Source organism: Oncorhynchus kisutch, linkage group LG3 (assembly GCF_002021735.2).
Source record: "Oncorhynchus kisutch isolate 150728-3 linkage group LG3, Okis_V2, whole genome shotgun sequence".
In the NCBI taxonomy this organism is placed as follows: Eukaryota; Metazoa; Chordata; class Actinopteri; order Salmoniformes; family Salmonidae; genus Oncorhynchus; species Oncorhynchus kisutch.
The window spans coordinates 30,191,265-30,209,090 of NC_034176.2; the positions used below are offsets into that span (position 1 = coordinate 30,191,265).

The window sequence follows — 17,826 nt, forward strand, 5'->3', positions numbered from 1 at the left end:
TCGGGTGAGCAAGAGCTTGAGATTTTCTTCACATTCGAAGCAGCAAACCAGTTGTTATTTATGAAAAAAACACACCGCCTCCTTTCGTTTTCCCCAAAGCCGCCATCCTATCCTGCCACTGCATGGATAATCCACTGAGTACTATGTGCATTGCATCATCATCCAGCCATGTTTCAGTAAGACATATATAATATTGCAGCTTTTCAAGTCTCTGGACATTTGCTAATAGAACAGAGGGGAGCACCATTCGGTTTTCTCTTCACCTCATTTTCACTAGGACTCAACGTCATGTCCAGCGTTTACGTATGCCGTGTTTTGGTAGCCCATGGATCCAAGGAACAGGATCTGGTATGAACAGCTGAGTTGAAGTTGAAATCAAGGTTAGTAACTGTCGATCTGTTATCCAGAAGTGCTTGGTGGTCATACGTGATAATAGTATTGGCATTCTGTACAAAAAAAGTTAAGATAAACAAGATAAAAGTCCCTATATAGCTAAATTGGGTTGGAACTCATAAGATGTCGCCCGTCTCCGTCTGCGCCATCTTTCGTCTCTGGAACCATGGAAAGTTCAATTTATGGTTGGGCAGTATCATATCGTCATAGCGTCCTTCTCTCATCCCGGGATTTACGGTATTACCAGGTTAGTACATAAACTCAAAGCACATTGGACATCTATTACCAGAATGCTAACAAAAATTAGCACTAGTAATAGTGAAATTCCATGGAAGCTGCTAGCTAAATATGCTAACAAGCTCAAAAGAAAATAAATTAATTGCAAAGACAGTCAATCCAGCTCATAAAGTTATACATACATACACTACATGACCAAAAATATGTGGACAACCTGCTCGTCGAACATCTCATTCCAAAATCATGGGCATTAGTTGTGAGACAAACATTAGTGTATAAAAAAACATATAGCCTAATGCTGCTCTGTTTCTTGAACAGGCTGCACACACTTCATCAGTCTCTCATTCACAATTTGACAAGCACTTAATAATATTAGCACCCATGGGACTATTCTCAATTTAAATTGGTCATTAGATATACAGTGCATTCGGAAAGTATTCAGACCCCTGCCCTTTTTCCACATTTTGTTACCTTATTGCCTTATTCTGAAATGTACTGAATACATTTGTTTCCTCATCAGTCTACACACAGTAACCCATAATGACAAATTGAAAACAGGTTTTTAGAAATGTTAGCAAATGTATAATACATTTTTTTTTAAATAATTTTTTTAAACGTAAGTATTCAGACCCTTTGCTATGAGTTTCAATATTGTGCTCCGGTGCATCCTGTTTCCATTGATCATCCTTGATCAAGGTCCACAAGAACACAATCATTCTTAAATGGAAGAAGTTTGGAACCACCAAGACTCTCCCTACAGCTGGCCGCCAGGCCAAACTGAGCCATCGGGGGAGAAGGGCCTTGGTCAGGGAGGTGACCAAGAACCCGTTGGTCACTCTGACAGAGCTCTATAGTTCCTCTGTGTAGATGGGAGAACCTTCCAGAAGTACAACCATCTCTGCAGCACTCCACCAATCAGGCCTTTATGGTAGAGTGGCCAGACAGAAGCCACTCTTAAGTAAAAGGCCCATGACAGCCCTCTTCTGTAGGCTATGAGCTCTCCAACCGTGTTCCAGGGGTCTTTGGCCTACAGGCCACTTTAGTTATGATACAAACTGTAAGAAGGGTCATGCCTGTGCACTTTATTTTATTTTACTTTTATTTAACCAAGCAAGTCAGTTAAGACCAAATTCTTATTTTCAATGACTGCCTAGGAACAGTGGGTTAACTGTTTTTCCCCACAGTCCTGTTTTCTCCCTTTCTCAGCTGTCACAGTCTGTCTTCTGGCTTCAGCCAATTGGTGTGCCCGGATGGACATTTGGACTCTCCCACTCTAGCTCAGAGTAGTTATTGTCTTCAGCCAATGAGGACAGAAGTTTGGCTGGGGACCAAGTTTTCAGTGTGTTTTCTAGAAAAATGTGTGCATGCATTCGCAATAACCACAAGATCACTTCTGATGTAAATGTGTGTGTGCGACTGTGTTGTGGTGACTAACAGAATAAAAGTCTGGATGTGGACACATCTGCCTGGTTATTACCGGACCCCCACTAGTGGGGTCATGCCAATGTAGAGTCTGCTTAAGTAACTAGCGGGTAAGGGCTCAGAAGCCAACTGCTCAGACTGCTCCAGCTAGCCCTTCTGACCTGCTATAGTTGAGGTGCTCCGAAGAAGAGACGACTGTCACCACCCACCTCAGCCTACACTGCCACACAAAGCCGTCATGCACCTGAGGAACATGGCGCTGCGAGGCGCTACACACCTCTCTCATCTAAGAGACTACCAGCCCTGCTCCAGGCCTTGTCTGTGGTCACACCCTCTCCAGTTGGAAGCTGCAGAGGGAATACGAGGACCTGCCATCAAAACTCTTGCTTACTCACGCAATTGCATAGCCTATAAAAATGCTGTGCAACATGGGCTTATAGGAACACTTATTTCATTCCATGCATCATCCAGCTATGAGCAACAGGTGATCCTATTCTGCTCAAACTCTGAATGCCAGGGCTGTCATGAAGTGTTTTGATTTGATTTTCGATTGCATTTTCAAATGTCCGAGTGATTAGAGGGACAATAGAGCGCTGAGTACCTATCAAGTGGTATTTGACTGTGGTTATAACTCCTGTATGGTGGTAATAAGGTCACCGTAACAGCCCTAGTTTTGAATGACCTCCCTAGGTACCTGGTTCCTCAGGCTAGTAGCGGATATTGAGGAATCGGTCTCATTGCAAACGCAGCCTGTGCTCTTCCATGTCTAAAATGATGAAAGGTGTGTTCACAGTCAGCAGTATCGTCCACGATTTTCACAGTCATGTCAGGGGAAAAGATGCTGTGTCAGTAGAGTGTCAGGAGTTTTGAGGAGGGTTGTTTGATGTCCTGCTCATACTCTGTCTTGGTTAGCCAGACTTACAGCAACACCATCCACAAGGCAGAGGTCAGTGTGCCACCTGAGAGGGGAGCAAGTGAGGGCACAAACTTGTGCTCAAGCAATCATATGGAGGATTTTCAAGTTAGCAGTACAGAGGGGTTAGCAGGGAGAGATCTGGGTGCAGCACACATCAATATGTTACACCAGATCTTACTCCCTTGCTGCTGGCCACCGCTATTCAATTCAATAGAATTCAAATAACTTTATTTATAAACCCCTGAGAAACCCTTCAGATAACACCCATCCACATTGGTTCAGTAGACTAGTTTTAGTAGAGAATCCTCAGCCCACCAGATAAGTGCTGTGGGGTCGCTGTGTGCTGCTATTGCGTCACTACCAAGGGGGTAGAATTTTTTGCCAGTCCTGTCTGGTCCAGCGACAGTGGGTTTGTGCCCATAGGCGACGTTGTTGCCGGTGATGTCTGGTGAGGACCTGCCTTACAACAGGCCTACAAGCCCTCAGTCCAGCCTCTCTCAGCCTATTGCAGGCAGTCTGAAAACTGATGGAGGGATTGTGCGTTCCTGGTGTAACTTCGGCAGTTGTTGTTGCCTGTGCAGATGTTACACGTGGTCCGCCACTGTGAACAATCAGCTGTCCATCCTGTCTTCCTGTAGCGCCGTCTTAGGCGTCTCACAGTACAGACATTGCAATGTATTGCCCTGGCCACATCTGCAGTCCTCATGCCTCCTTGAAGCATGCCTAAGGCACGTTTATGCAGATGAGCAGTGACCCTGGGCATCTTTCTTTTGGTGTTTTTCAGAGTCCGTAGAAGTGTGTGTCCTATGTATTCATAACTGTGACCTTAATTGCCTGTCATCTGTAAGCTGTTAGTGTCTTAATGACTGTTCCACAGGTGCATGTTCATTACTTGTTTATGGTTCATTGAACAAGCATGGGAAACAGTGTTTAAACCCTTTACAATAAAGATCTGTGAAGTTATTTGTATTTTTACGAATTATCTTTGAAAGACAGGGTCCTGAAAAAGCGCTGTTGAATTTTTTGCTGAGTTTATAAACGTACAGCGTCAAGCGCTCTGCTCGCTTGCATATACTTGGATTATTGTGTCCATTCTATTTTTAGACTTAGTGTGCATGTATGAGAGGGGGCTGTCTTTTTTTCTAGGCAAAGCGTGGTGCAAGCGGTCTATGTGAATGTTGCTGGTGGTACATGAGTGACCGGCATCTGTATAATTGTTAATTGATTCTAGTTGTTGAAAGATTACCGGTTGTTTTCTGTCATGGCATTTTCTGTGTAGCATCTTGCAGGAAACTTGCTTCACTCAATCTGGGAAAACTGCTAAGCCATTATTAGAAAGAGTATGGTGTTCGGTTGAGGAACAGTGCTGATTTACACTGTTCAGTAGAAAAGATTGAGGAAAAAAGACTGAAGAGTAATTGAAGTAATTACCTGTTTGATGGGGAGGTTTGCTAGGATGCTGCTCTCCGTTTCCCTTAAGCACCTGTGTCAACCATCAGTGCACCAGACTAGAGCTGTGGCGGTCACCAAATCTTGTCACGGTATTTGACCTTTAATTAACAAACACATTTAGCATCTCCTGGCTTCCACACAGTCTACAAGCCACTGATGCAGACCTTTTGGAACATCTACATTTTAAAAGTATTAAACCATGTAACATAGCCTACACCTTCACAATAAATCCATTAGTTATTTTAGACAGGTCTAAAGAAACGTGATATGAAGGAAATGTAGTCCATTTCATAACAGAATAGCATACCATGAGTTGTCCTTCTGTTAGGTCCTGATCTGGCTATACCATATGGCTGTGGGCTACTTGTTCATTTAGCAGAGAAGATTTGGTTACAATTCCGTGGCATTATTTTATATTTTTTGATAGCATGAAGAATACAATTGAACAAAGCTGAATAAAATAGAAATGATATTTTCTCCAAACGATTTGAGGGAGTGAGCACATGCGGCTATCCTGTGTTAAGCGGTTAACAAAGAAATAGGTACTCCTATATGCTTAATTTAGAGTTATTTATGTAACTTTAGTTGTTCTACAAACGTTTGGCTATATGTTTAGATTTGTAATACATTGTAAGGCTGCGCGATGCAACTCTGATTTGAAAAAAGTTGCTTGAAAGGCATGAGCTCTGCTTTGGTTTTGTTGTGCCGGCTGTACACTTCGTCAGTCTGTCATTCACATTTTGAGAAGCACTTGATAATGCCTCAAATTTCCCGGCGGCACCTCTCATCTCACTCACACAGCTCTCCATCAAGTGATTGGGTCTTTCTCACAGGCTACAAGTGCATATTGAAGATATTGGAACAACTGTCCACATTTACTTTTCATCAGCCAAATAGATGAGTAGGCCTAACGAACAGCAAAAGCACTAACCTATGCCAATCTACTATCCCCCATAGTACAAAAGTTGACCTATTCTGTGCAAGAAATAAATATCCCAAACATGGTCTGAGACAGTTGTGGAATAGATAGATCCCAAATTAGTACAACCACTAGCATAAAAAAAGTTGAAAAGCAACGAGGCTGATGCAACAGCTCCAAACGTTTAGCTTTTAAATGTTGGTAAACTATGCTAATTCTTCACATAATAAGCGTAGCAATGCTCACACGGCAGTAGGCTTTAAGCGCGAATGTTCCATTAGTGGGAAAACAGCATTATCAAAAGTGACCACAAATGCGATTATACATGTAATTATTTTATGGTGAAAACTATATTTTCCAAACTTGAAGTTCACGCTCAGTATGCCAGTTAGGCTCTACACTCGTTGTAAAGCAGATGAATGTGCTTCATTTTAAGAAGTTATTTGGCCACTTTAGTTGTGATACAAACCTTTTATCAAACATATAGGCCTATTTCGCTAGGCTACATGAGGTGTGCGACTATGATTATGAAGAGTCACAAACAAAAGGTATTGTTTCTTGCATTAAGCTGGGGATCATTCACAAGTGATAGGCTAATATTGTCACCCATCAGACTATTCTTGATTTAATCTAGTCTTGACATATACTAAATAATATATGTATATATTTAGGATGGACCATTATCATGCACCTGTCCCAAAATAAGGGCAGGGGAAAAAATACATCTCATCTCTGCACTTAAATAGCGAATGGAGGATGCTTTTCCTGTGGTTCATTTTCATGCCATCCAGGTAGACTCTTGTTAAGATAAGCAATGTGCTTAATATTAGGAAAGTTGAGAAATAAATATAGTAGGCCTAACTTATAGAAAGCTGATGGATCCTCCTCTTTTTAATAGAGGACATCACTCTGTTTTCTCACACAATTGAATAGCCTATAGAAATGTTGCACAACATGAGCTCATGGGCTCTCAGGAAGTGTTTGATTAGATTTTTGATTACATTTGCTTTGATGTCAGAGTGATTAGAGGGACAATCGAGTGCTTGAGTACCAGGCAGTTAGCAAGTTTGGTAGGCTACATCAGCAGCATCAGAGCATGGAGGAGCCTAATTACGTGACTAAAAAGTAACGTGGAATTTGACTGTCTTCATGACCGCTGGTGTGGCGGTAATACGGTCACCGCAACAGTCCTACTCCAGTCTCTCTATCTGGCCTGTCTGTTTAATGCACAGAAAGGTTTTAGAGGAGTTTGACCTTACTGGTGTGTTAGTTTGTGAGTGCGTCTTTTGCAGGAGGCTCTGAAAGTTTGGTAGAGACTGAGAGAGCGCATTAAATAGATTATTGAAAGAGACATTGACAGAGGGAGGAGATGGGAAGGGAGCAGAAGAGTAACTATGATAGAGAAGGAGAGGCTTCCCTCTCCCCCATCTCTGAGTGGTGAAGCGAGAGGCTCATGAGTCTTGTATGTTGATGGCTGTGTGGCAGACAGTGAGGCGGGCTGGGCTATATTTGCATGCGTCAGCACAATCCCTTTCTGCAGCATCATCATTGCTGCCCCACAGGCTCCCATCAGGTCCCCCTGGACAGAGCCACGCCGTGACAGTGCACCGGCGTGTCGGAATCTCTCTATCCATCTCTCTTTCTCTCATACCTTATCACTCACTCACTTTTTCTGACTGCAGAGGTCTGTAGGGACAAGGACACAGGGGCCTTCCTCTCCTCTGTCTTGACTGCTGAACAGTCAGCAGTGTGTTTTTGAGCATGGCAGAATACTGTATGTTTCTGTCAGTGTGCGTGTTACTGTATTCAAGACTGCATTAGCATCTGTGGGTGTGAGAGGGTGTGTTTCATCAAATAGCACTAGAGAAGTAGGCCTAAATTTGTCCATTTGGGTGGTGACTCAAATACTTAGGCTGCAGCCCAAACACATTATTTTTACCCCCTCTGCACTTGCCCATCCACTTTCCCTTAGGTGAATCCCCATCGAAACCGGATGCAGTTTGATTGCCATCTTAAGTGGAGGTCCAATTCAATAACGTTGCCCCCTCAACCCTCGATTTAGCTGGAGGGAGCGAGTGAACAACTTTGGTCACTTGCGGGGTTAATATGACCCACAATTCAATGCAAACTGTAGTCACATGTCGAACTCTGGTGGCCGCGAAGTGTCACATTTTATAAAAAGGGCTGCATTTTCGGAATGTCAGAAAAAGTATGAAGCTAGCGTGCTAAAAACTATATATATAAATTTATTCCAATGAATCTGGCAACGTTTTATAGTCTCATCGCTATGAGACTAAGCCAATGTCCAACACTAAAATCAATCAATCAATCAATCAATCAAATATATATATATATATATATATATATATATATTTGATTGATTGATTGATTTTAGTGTTGGACATTGGCTTAGTCTCATAGCGATGAGACTATAAAACGTTGCCAGATTCATTGGAATAAATTTGAATAAATTACCAAACTATAAAACTAGCTAGCCAGCTATGGGTAACTGTAGCTATCTACCTGACATGAGTGCTAGCTAGAAATGTTAGCTTACTAGGTAACATTACATTAATAGCTTTAGGTTGGTTGTTTTTAAGGTCACCTTCAAGGACGTTGCCTCAGCGATCATCACTCTCCCTAGCTTGGGCAAGGGACATTCAACGTACACTCGGATGTGACGATGTAAAACGTTATTCAAGGGCTGAGGGTTTAGAGCCGAGGGCTGTCTACTTTGAGTTTAAAACTCAGCCTAATCTTTCACACACTCTCCTCTGTGTAGATTTCCCCCTGTTCCACTTCCCCTAGATAACATCTAAACAGTGTCTGCCTTATTCTGCCTCTAAACAGCAGGAAGCAGATTGTACAGTCAACCTTCCTGCCAGTTCTTGACTATGGTGACATCATTTACCAGAATACAGCAGCCACGACTCTGAAACCTTTGGATGCCGTCTACCGTAGTGCCCTTTGCTTTATCATAGGGGACAGTTTTAATAAGCATCACTGCATCCTGTATCAAAAGGTTGGCTGGTCCACATTAAAGTCCCATAGATCCCTAAACTATTCCATTTTTGTTTACAAAGTTCTACTACACAAGCTTCTGACTTACCTAACTTTGTTGTTGAAGTATGAAAACATGAGTTACCAAACCTGTTCAACTCTTGAGGTTCCTTGGGTCTGGACTGCAAGTCCGCCTTCAGTTTTAATGACCCCAATTTGTGGAATAACCTGCAGAACTCCCTGCATCTTGATTCCCTGGTGCCGCTAGGGCAATTTAGAGTCTAATTTTGAATTTGTTAAATGAGAATACATTTGTTTTGATTAAATATCAAAATGTATTGTTTTGACATTTTAGTTTTTAGAAATTGTAACCTGTAGTTTTTTTTAATTATTGGAATGTTTGTTGAATTTGCCTCATTTGAAAATTAGACCTGGTCTCAATGAGCTACCCTGATTTAAAAAAAATACATATATTTTTTTAAATCAGGGTAGCTCATTGAGACCAGGTCTAATTTTCAGAAGTCAGAAGCTATATATATATATATATATATATATATATATATTTTTTTTTTTTTTTACCAGTATGCACCCTCCCTTGCTATAGGCTATTTAATTAAATCTCTTAAATGGCTCTCACCCCAATCATTATCCTGGCTTGTGCCTGAATTGAATCTGTCCTGCTGCTGCTGTGTTGACCGACATTGGTCGCAATGGACCATTTCATCATTATGAGTTTGACTATAAGAGCACTAGAGCATGGAGTTGTGAAAATTGATTTCACAATTTTTGTTTCCTCATCAATGCTCAATATTACAAAGCTGCAGGGATTAGATCATGTGTTTTGGCATAGTGGAACCAGGCTAAAGGGTGATTGAAAGGTAGTGTTGGGCAATTCCACAGTAACAGAATTGCACTGAGACTTTTTGTTTTTATGAGTGCTGAGATTTTTCACTTTAAAACTTAATGCCCAACAAATAACATTAATTTTAAAGTTTTGGAAGAAGAACTGTGCAGATGCAAAGTTTGTTAAACTGAGGGGGATTTTACCTAAATTCTGTTATGTGACCACATTTTCCAAATAACTTAAATATCTGCTCTGAATTAAGATTAAAAGATGTCTGCAGAAAGAATAGGGTTTCTGCTATGACATGTCACCTTGACTTAGAGAAAATATATTTTGGTTATTGATCTACCGTAAGTGAAGTGGATTGACACCCAGAATTGTGGTAACAGAATTTCATCATAGGTTCCTGATCTGTACTACACAAAAATGTATAATTATGTATATGAATGTCATTCTCTTCATGGTGATATATCCTATATAGGTACACAATGGTATACAGTGCCTTCGGGAAGTATTCTGACACGTTGAACATATTTTGTGATGTTGCAGCCTTATTCTAAAATGGATTAAATAAAACAATTTCCTCAGCAATCAAATGTATTTCTATAGCCCTTCTTACATCAGCTGATATCTCAAAGTGCTGTACAGAAACCCAGGCTAAAACCCCAAACAGCAAGCAATGCAGGTGTAGAAGCACGGTGGCTAGGAAAAACTCCCTATTCAACCTGACAGAGCTTTAGAGGAACTGCAGAGAAGAATGGGAGAAACTCTCCAAATAAAGCTGTGCAGAGGCCTCCCAGGTGGCGCAGTGGTCTTGGGCACTGCATCGCAGCACTAGCTGTGCCACCAGAGACTCCAGGCTCTGTCACAGCCGGCCGTGACTGGGAGGTCCGTGGGGCGACGCACAATTGGCCTAGCGTCGTCCGGGTTAGGGAGGGTTTGGCCGGTAGGGATATCCTTGTCTCATCGCGCACCAGCGACTCTTGTGGCGGGGCGGGTGCAGTGCGTGCTAACCAAGGTAGCCAGGTGCACGGTCTTTCCTCCGACACATTGGTGCGGCTGGCTCCCGGGTTGGAGGCGCGCTGTGTTTAGAAGCAGTGCGGCTTGGTTGGGTTGTTTCGGAGGTCTCTCCCGAGCCCGTACGGGAGTTGTAGCGATGAGACAAGATAGTAATTACTTACAACAATTGGATACCACGAAATTGGGGAGAAAAGAAGGTACATTTTTTAAATAAATAAATAAATTAAGCTGTGCAACGCTTGTAGTGTCATACGCAACAAAGTACTGAGTAAAGGGTCTGAATACTTATGTAAATGTAATATTTCAGTTTTTATTTATTTGATAAATTAGCACAAAAAAAAGTTTTAAAAATGGTTTTGCTTTGCATTGTTTGTAGATTGATCAGGTAGCCTAGTGGTTAGAGCATTGGGTCAGTAACCAAAAGGTTGCTAGATTGAATCCCCGAGCTGACAAGGTAAGAATCTGTCGTTCTGCCCCTGAACAAGGCAGTTAACCCACTGTTCCTAGGCCGTCGTTGTAAATAATAACTGACTTGCCTAGTTAAAGAAAGGTTCAATTTTAAAAAATTACAACAAGACTATAACCTAACAAAATGTGGAAAAAGTCCAGGGGTCTGAATACTCCTCCTTTGCATGTTTTGGTATTCTACACACGGGTTATTATTTTAATGAGCTCCACCCCCAAACAAGAACATATTTGGGTAATCAGAACATCAAAGTACAGCATGGTAGAACTCCGAGTACAGTATAATACAGCACAGCAGTAGTTCAGTCGAGTTCAGTAGAGTGGTTCAGTACAATACAGTACATACTAGTGTGCTCTACTGTGTACTCTATTCTACTGTACATGACTGTACTGGACTATGTTCTACTCAACTTTTTACTCTACTGTGCTCTACTTTAGTGTACTATACTGAACTATAATATGCTCAACTTTTTTTTACTGTACTGTGCTCTACTCTACTGAAGTACTGTACTCTACTTGTGAAACAGACATCTATGATTGGTTCAGATTAGGTCTGGTTCGGACCAGGACAAATCTGAATCAATCATGGACGTCTATGTATGTGCCAAATCAAGGACAGTCCGGACCGGGGTTTGCTCAATTTTGGAATTGACTCCCATTCAACTCATGAGTTTGAATTAAATTGGCCACACCCCACAGGATGTAGAATTTGAGTGACACTAATCAGAATTGAATTCTGTGTAATTCAAAGTAAATTCCATTCAGTCATAGAACATGAGAATTTCATTGAATCTGACAGAATCTGACACACTTCCAGTTACCAAAGAATATATAGCTTTTCTCTGGACACAATGTTCTTTTAAACCTCAATAGCCAATGATATTTCCGCCAACCCTTTTCTTAGTTTGACTTCTTTTTGAAGGCCACAGGGTCAACTTGAGGGTCAAACAAATGCATTCTGGGAAATGTAGTATCCCTCTCATATTGAACAAAATGTAACTGATTAATGAAATATAATAACTTAAAATATTCGCTTGCAGTTCTGTTTTCTTTGATCATTCCGTTTAAGTTGATTGTTTCAACAATATTTTATATGCATGTATTTAACAACATTTATGTTTTATGTGCAATGTGTATATTTGTGTAGACTACTCGTAATATAAAATAGAGGCATTGCAATTAAATTTCACCGAATTAAATTATATTTTATTAAATTTAAATTGCAATTCTGTATCCTGTTTACTCTTTCAATTCAAATTCAAGAATTTAAATGGAATTTGAGGCATTCTCAATTAATTTCTGAATTGAGCCAAACTGGACCAAAACCAGGCTGGACCAAAACTCTACATCTGCCAGGGTGGAACGTGCCAAAAAATGACTTTGGTGGATGTTGAAATCAAGGCTAGATGTTTTCTAAGATTCCTTTTTGATCCATTTGACCTGAAATCAAAGCCTTTGCTTAGTCCTTGACATTAAGGACAGAAAATGGTGAAAAAAGTATATATGCCTTATCATCAAAAATATAGATACTCTTAGCTTTTATTTGACGTGCTCCTATGGACTTGGCTCATGGGTCCTTTTACATTGAAATGACCTGTTCAGCTTCAGGCGTGTCAGCATGATGAGTGGTGGTCTGTATTCGATTCTCTATCTACAGTAACGTTATCTCTTCTCCAAACAACGTGGGCATGTCCTTCTGCACCCCCCTGGGCTCCCTCCTGTGCCCCTGCCTCCTCTGTAGCCCTCTCTAGCCTACTTTTATCGCCAGTGTTTCCCAGGAGAGTGGTTATTTTAAGCGGAGCACGATGTTCCGCTCTGCTTTTGTGGATGTGTCGTCCCATCTAGAGCAGGCCGCTGTGTGGAGAATAGAAGGAGATAGCGGAGGAGGAAGAGATTTAAAACTGCACAGCCCTCCCACACTGTTAGCCAGTGTTGCCTGCCTCTCAATCACTGTTAAGTGTTGATGTAGAAGTGTTTATGTCGACCTGGATGGGTCCCCTCCGTGTCCTCTGTATTCTAGTGGTGCGTCACTCACCTTTAACGGGTTAAGTGGGGGGGGGGGGGGGGGGCTCTCGACAGGTCGAGGACCTGAGCGTGGCAGGCGGCGTCACTAGGAGCCTCTCTCAAAGCCAGCCTTTGTTCAGTGGATGAGTGACGCAGTGGGAATATTAGCATGATTAGATGGAATGGCTGAGAGCCAGAGAGGACCACAGTTGCTGCTATTGGGGGGATTGCTATGGTTATGCAATGCTGGGCTAATCACTCGTGGATGACCATGGGCTGCCAGCGTCAGGCCTGCACTCTGCTCTGTGCTCTGCTCTCCCAAGGTTAGGCTTCAGGAGAATAGGGAAAAGGGATTGGATCAGTGGAAACAATCTCTAAGGCAGTGAATACAGATCCTGGAGACTAACTGGAGGGTATGATAATACATGATAATGGTATGGTATGATAATACAGATCGGTGATTGCATTATATAGACAATTTAGTTACAATTCAGTTGGATTATTGACACGAGGCCAGTGAGGACCTGGAATGAGGAACTGTGTTTTGACCAGAGCTCAGTGTTGTGTTTCTGTGTAGTCATCAGGTGTTGTTCTGCCCTAAGGGTCCAGCTAGATACAGTACACTCTGTCTCAGTCGCTGGCCACATTGTTAAAAAATAACATTATGATATGCATAATTCCACATAGTAATGACTGTTAAGCAGCATACATAAGGGGCTCTGAGGAAATGATGCAATGCCCCCCACTTCCAGCGGGTGTAATCCCTCTTATGCTGAATGAGCCCCCTATGTGATCGAGCAACAGGTCTGGGAGAGAGGCTGGCTCTTGGCATGTGGTGCTGAGGTGTTTAGAGGTTTGGCTGTTCTCCACACTCTGGTCCTGTGTGGCGGTCAGGTGCGTGCCCCCGCCCGCTGGCTCTGGACTGGGGTATATAAGAACTGAGCCTAGGGTTGGGGGGGCCTTCCTGGGTTCTGAGACGTGCAGGAAGACTACTGTTGGATGGAGTGGAGTTTATAATCTCCCTGAGAAAGGAGCTGTGGATCTGAGCGAACAACACCACTCCATACTGGGCGAATACCCCCGGAGACTCCATCTTTCCTGTCATCAATTTCTGTCTATCTGGGTGTGAGCCAGTTGAGAATGACATTATATGTCCTTAGTTGTGAAAATAGAGGGATTTCACTGCCTAAAGCGAAGAACTGTTTTTGAATACAGGTATTTTTGGTTAGGATTTTGAACTTTTGTTCTTTGCAGCCACACTGTTGTAGCCTTGAGGCATGCGGAATGGTGTTATTTGTGGAATCATTCTGTGGAATCTGCTTTGAGAAAGTTCCTATTTTTCTTTGTGTGTTTTAAGAGGTCTGTTTTTCAAGACTCACTGATGGCTAACTTTACCCACTCTATGACCAACTACCACCTAGAATCTGTTGATTTTACATTTGAGTAATGTAGCAGACACTCTTATCCAGGGCGACTGACAGTAGTGAGTGCATACGTTTTCATACTTTTCCGTACTAGTCTCCCGTGGGAATTGAACTCACAACCCTGGTGTTGCAAGCGTCATGCTCTACCAACTGAGCCACACAGGACAAGATCATCAGTTGCTGTTAACTGTTCACCTATGTTACCATTATGTCTCTCCTTTCGTCCACAGGCACCACCGATGAGGACGCCAGCAGTGAATTGACGAGCCACACATAGAAGCCCCCCTCCCCTCCCTCTGTCCCTACCCCTCCTTCTGACCCCTCTCCCCCCCACCCCAGACTCACCATGCTGATCAAGGAGTATCGGATCCCAATGCCAATGAGCGTGGACGAGTACCGCATCGCCCAGCTCTACATGATCCAGGTGTGTGGACTTGTACTAGACATGTTTTCATTGTACTTTATCAGAGGAAGGGCTTTGACACTAGCAGGAAGTCAGGCTGATCAGTCATTTCTAACAAATGGAGTTGCGCTCCAGAGCCATTGATCCTGGGCCAGTGCCGTAAGCACATTGTAAACCTCAGCAAAGTGAACAGAGGTAAGCCACATGGATGGGTTGTTAACAATCTGAGGCAGGCAGGAAAGGGATGGAGGAGGGATGGCATTAAATTGTCTGGTTGGATCAGAGACCCATAGTTACGTGTCCCCCTGACCTCAGCCTTCTCTGTGCTGCCTCGCTCTCTCGCTGGTGTGAAGTTTCCGTGACCATGGTAACCATGACATCAGCAGCGTGCCGGCAGTCAGGTTTTGTTAGAGAGAGAGTACGGCGTGAGAGGGAAGAAACAGTGGGGAGAATGGGGGGAAAACAGGGGATGAGGGGGAGAGAAGAGGGAAGAAACAGTGGGGAGAATGGGGGGAAAACAGGGGATGAGGGGGAGAGAAGAGGGAAGAAACAGTGGGGAGAATGGGGGGAAAACAGGGGATGAGGGGGAGAGAAGAGGGAAGAAACAGTGGGGAGAATGGAGGGAAAACGGGATGAGGGGGAGAGAAGAGGGAAGAAACAGTGGGGAGAATGGGGGGAAAACAGGGGATGAGGGGGAGAGAAGAGGGAAGAAACATTGGGGAGAGTGGGGGGAAAACGGGATGAGGGGGAGAGAAGTAAAATATTTTGGGGAGAGTGTGGATACCCTGTCTTCATTAGTTTATGTTGCTAGGGCAACCCCAGGCAGCATGCTGGTCCCTGACTCATCCCCAGTGTAAGCATAGTGGCTCAAGCCTGCCTGGGCCTCTCAGAACAATTTAAACTCTTCTCTGTACTGTATGAGTATTGTCACTCCAGCCGGCCATACTCCTCCTGACTCCATGTTCCACACTGCCATCTCTCATTTATCTTCATACCTAATCACGCTGCCTCCTTAATTGATAGTTAATTGTGAATTCATTATCGCGACTTAAATTTACAAAGATATCACAAATGCAGGGTGTAAGTGAAATTAAGTCGGCACTCTCTCTCGCTCTCTTCCTCCCCCCCTCCCGCGTTTAATCAGAACCCATCATATTGCTCTTTCAGAAAAGTGAGAACCTTCTCAACAGGAAATATGTCTCCCTGATTTGATACCACATGGCATGTACCAGGATATAATGCTGTCCTGCAGTCAATACAGCCAGCCAGGTAGTTGTGAGGAAGCTGAACAGAAAGCAGAGTTGAGCGATTTAACCAACATTTCGGTTATTTTTCGTTTTTGAAACAACTAATTGACTGATGTCGGTTAAATATTTGAATTCCATTATTTAATTTTCTTCTGTGAGTTCAATGTGCACGCTGGGCTGCAGTTTCTGTAGAGATAAATCCGATCATGCCCGAACTGTGCGACGTAGTAGGGAGCTGTAGTTTACAACAGGCCAATGTTCTACATAGTTTAGCACAGAAAACGTGATCATTACCTACTCTGACCATAATCCATAATCCGCGGCTACATGTCCGGCCTATGTTTATTTTACACCTGCTACATAAGAGGCAGAAGAATGCGTGATCAAGAGGGGATACGTAGAGAGCAGTTGCTTTGCAAGGTATTGGTACTCAGCAGTCAAAATAGTAGGCTTTATTTACTTTGAAGAACTACTAAAAATAGTGATTTCTGTCAGACAGCATAGGCAGCAGCTCTATGGAGATGAGATGATGACTTGGAATGAAATAATAAAGTTATCAAATGCAACAAATACAATATCAAGGTAGGCCTTCAGTAACATGAATAACTGATGATTTAAGAAGGGATAACCAGCCATGGGCAGTCACTACCATCAGGGACTTTGATAACCAGCCATGGGCAGTCACTACCATCAGGGACTTTGATAACCAGTCATGGGCAGTCACTACCATCAGGGACTTTGATAACCAGCCATGGGCAGTCACTACCATCAGGGACTTTGATAACCAGCCATGGGCAGTCACTACCATCAGGGACTTTGATAACCAGCCATGGGCAGTCACTACCATCAGGGACTTTGATAACCAGCCATGGGCAGTCACTACCATCAGGGACTTTGATAACCAGCCATGGGCAGTCACTACCATCAGGGACTTTGATAACCAGCCATGGGCAGTCACTACCATCAGGGACTTTGATAACCAGCCATGGGCAGTCACTACCATCAGGGACTTTGATAACCAGCCATGGGCAGTCACTACCATCAGGGACTTTGATAACCAGTCACGGGCAGTCACTACCATCAGGGACTTTGATAACCAGTCACGGGCAGTCACTACCATCAGGGACTTTGATAACCAGTCACGGGCAGTCACTACCATCAGGGACTTTGATAACCAGTCACGGGCAGTCACTACCATCAGGGACTTTGAGAACCAGTCACGGGCAGTCACTACCATCAGGGACTTTGAGAACCAGTCACGGGCAGTCACTACCATCAGGGACTTTGAGAACCAGTCACGGGCAGTCACTACCATCAGGGACTTTGATAACCAGTCACGGGCAGTCACTACCATCAGGGACTTTGATAACCAGCCATGGGCAGTCACTACCATCAGGGACTTTGATAACCAGTCACGGGCAGTCACTACCATCAGGGACTTTTTAAAATAGTTTTATCCTGTGTCTTTACAGCATTCAACCCACGTAATGCAAAGTGCATTTAATGTTAAAAAATATATATATATCAAAAATACCGAAACTTACCTCAAAAAGCACAAATCACTCCGCACCAACAGATAGTTTAATGACAGACTGTCCTCTATACTTAGTCCTTCCTGAATAGCTTCATATAATGTAGCTTCCTTCCTTCCTGAATGTAATTATTCGTTACTTACTCTTTCTGTTTGTGTTTAACTCCTGGAAGCCTGTCAAAACCATGAGGAAAGACATTGAAATAGCAATGAATTACCCCTGCCTGCATTCCCTTCCTCTTCCTTTTGCTTTGTTGCAGTTTTGTTCGAGACCCTTTATGGTTGACACACAGATCCAACCAGAACATTAGGCCTATTCCCACTCGGCACTGACGTCTGTTCAATGTCAAGTTTTTACATTTGGTTGAACTGTCAACTAATGTGAATTCTACATCAAATCAACTAAAAGATTCACCATGTCATTGGATTAAGGTAAAAGGTTGGGTGGGAAAAAAAGACAATTCCCTTACGTTGATGATGTTTTGCAAGTCCAATCAGTCTTCCATGTTGATTCAACACCATCATATTGAACATTTTAGTTGAAATGAT

At 43.0% G+C, this 17,826-nt stretch overlaps 1 protein-coding gene across 10 annotated transcripts in view; it reads left to right on the forward strand.

The window, feature by feature from the left end:
* Positions 1–17,826, forward strand: part of LOC109880084 (membrane-associated phosphatidylinositol transfer protein 2) — a 79,372-nt gene that overhangs the window by 28,529 nt on the left and 33,017 nt on the right. For all 10 annotated transcript variants that reach the window (XR_004209031.1, XM_031820852.1, XM_031820792.1 and 7 more), the window contains exon 2: positions 14,327–14,520. Coding sequence is in view for 9 of the 10 variants with exons in the window: in XM_031820852.1 (XP_031676712.1) it covers positions 14,443–14,520 (78 nt within the window). In the remaining variant the exon portion in view is untranslated. The remainder of the gene's footprint in view (positions 1–14,326; positions 14,521–17,826) is intronic.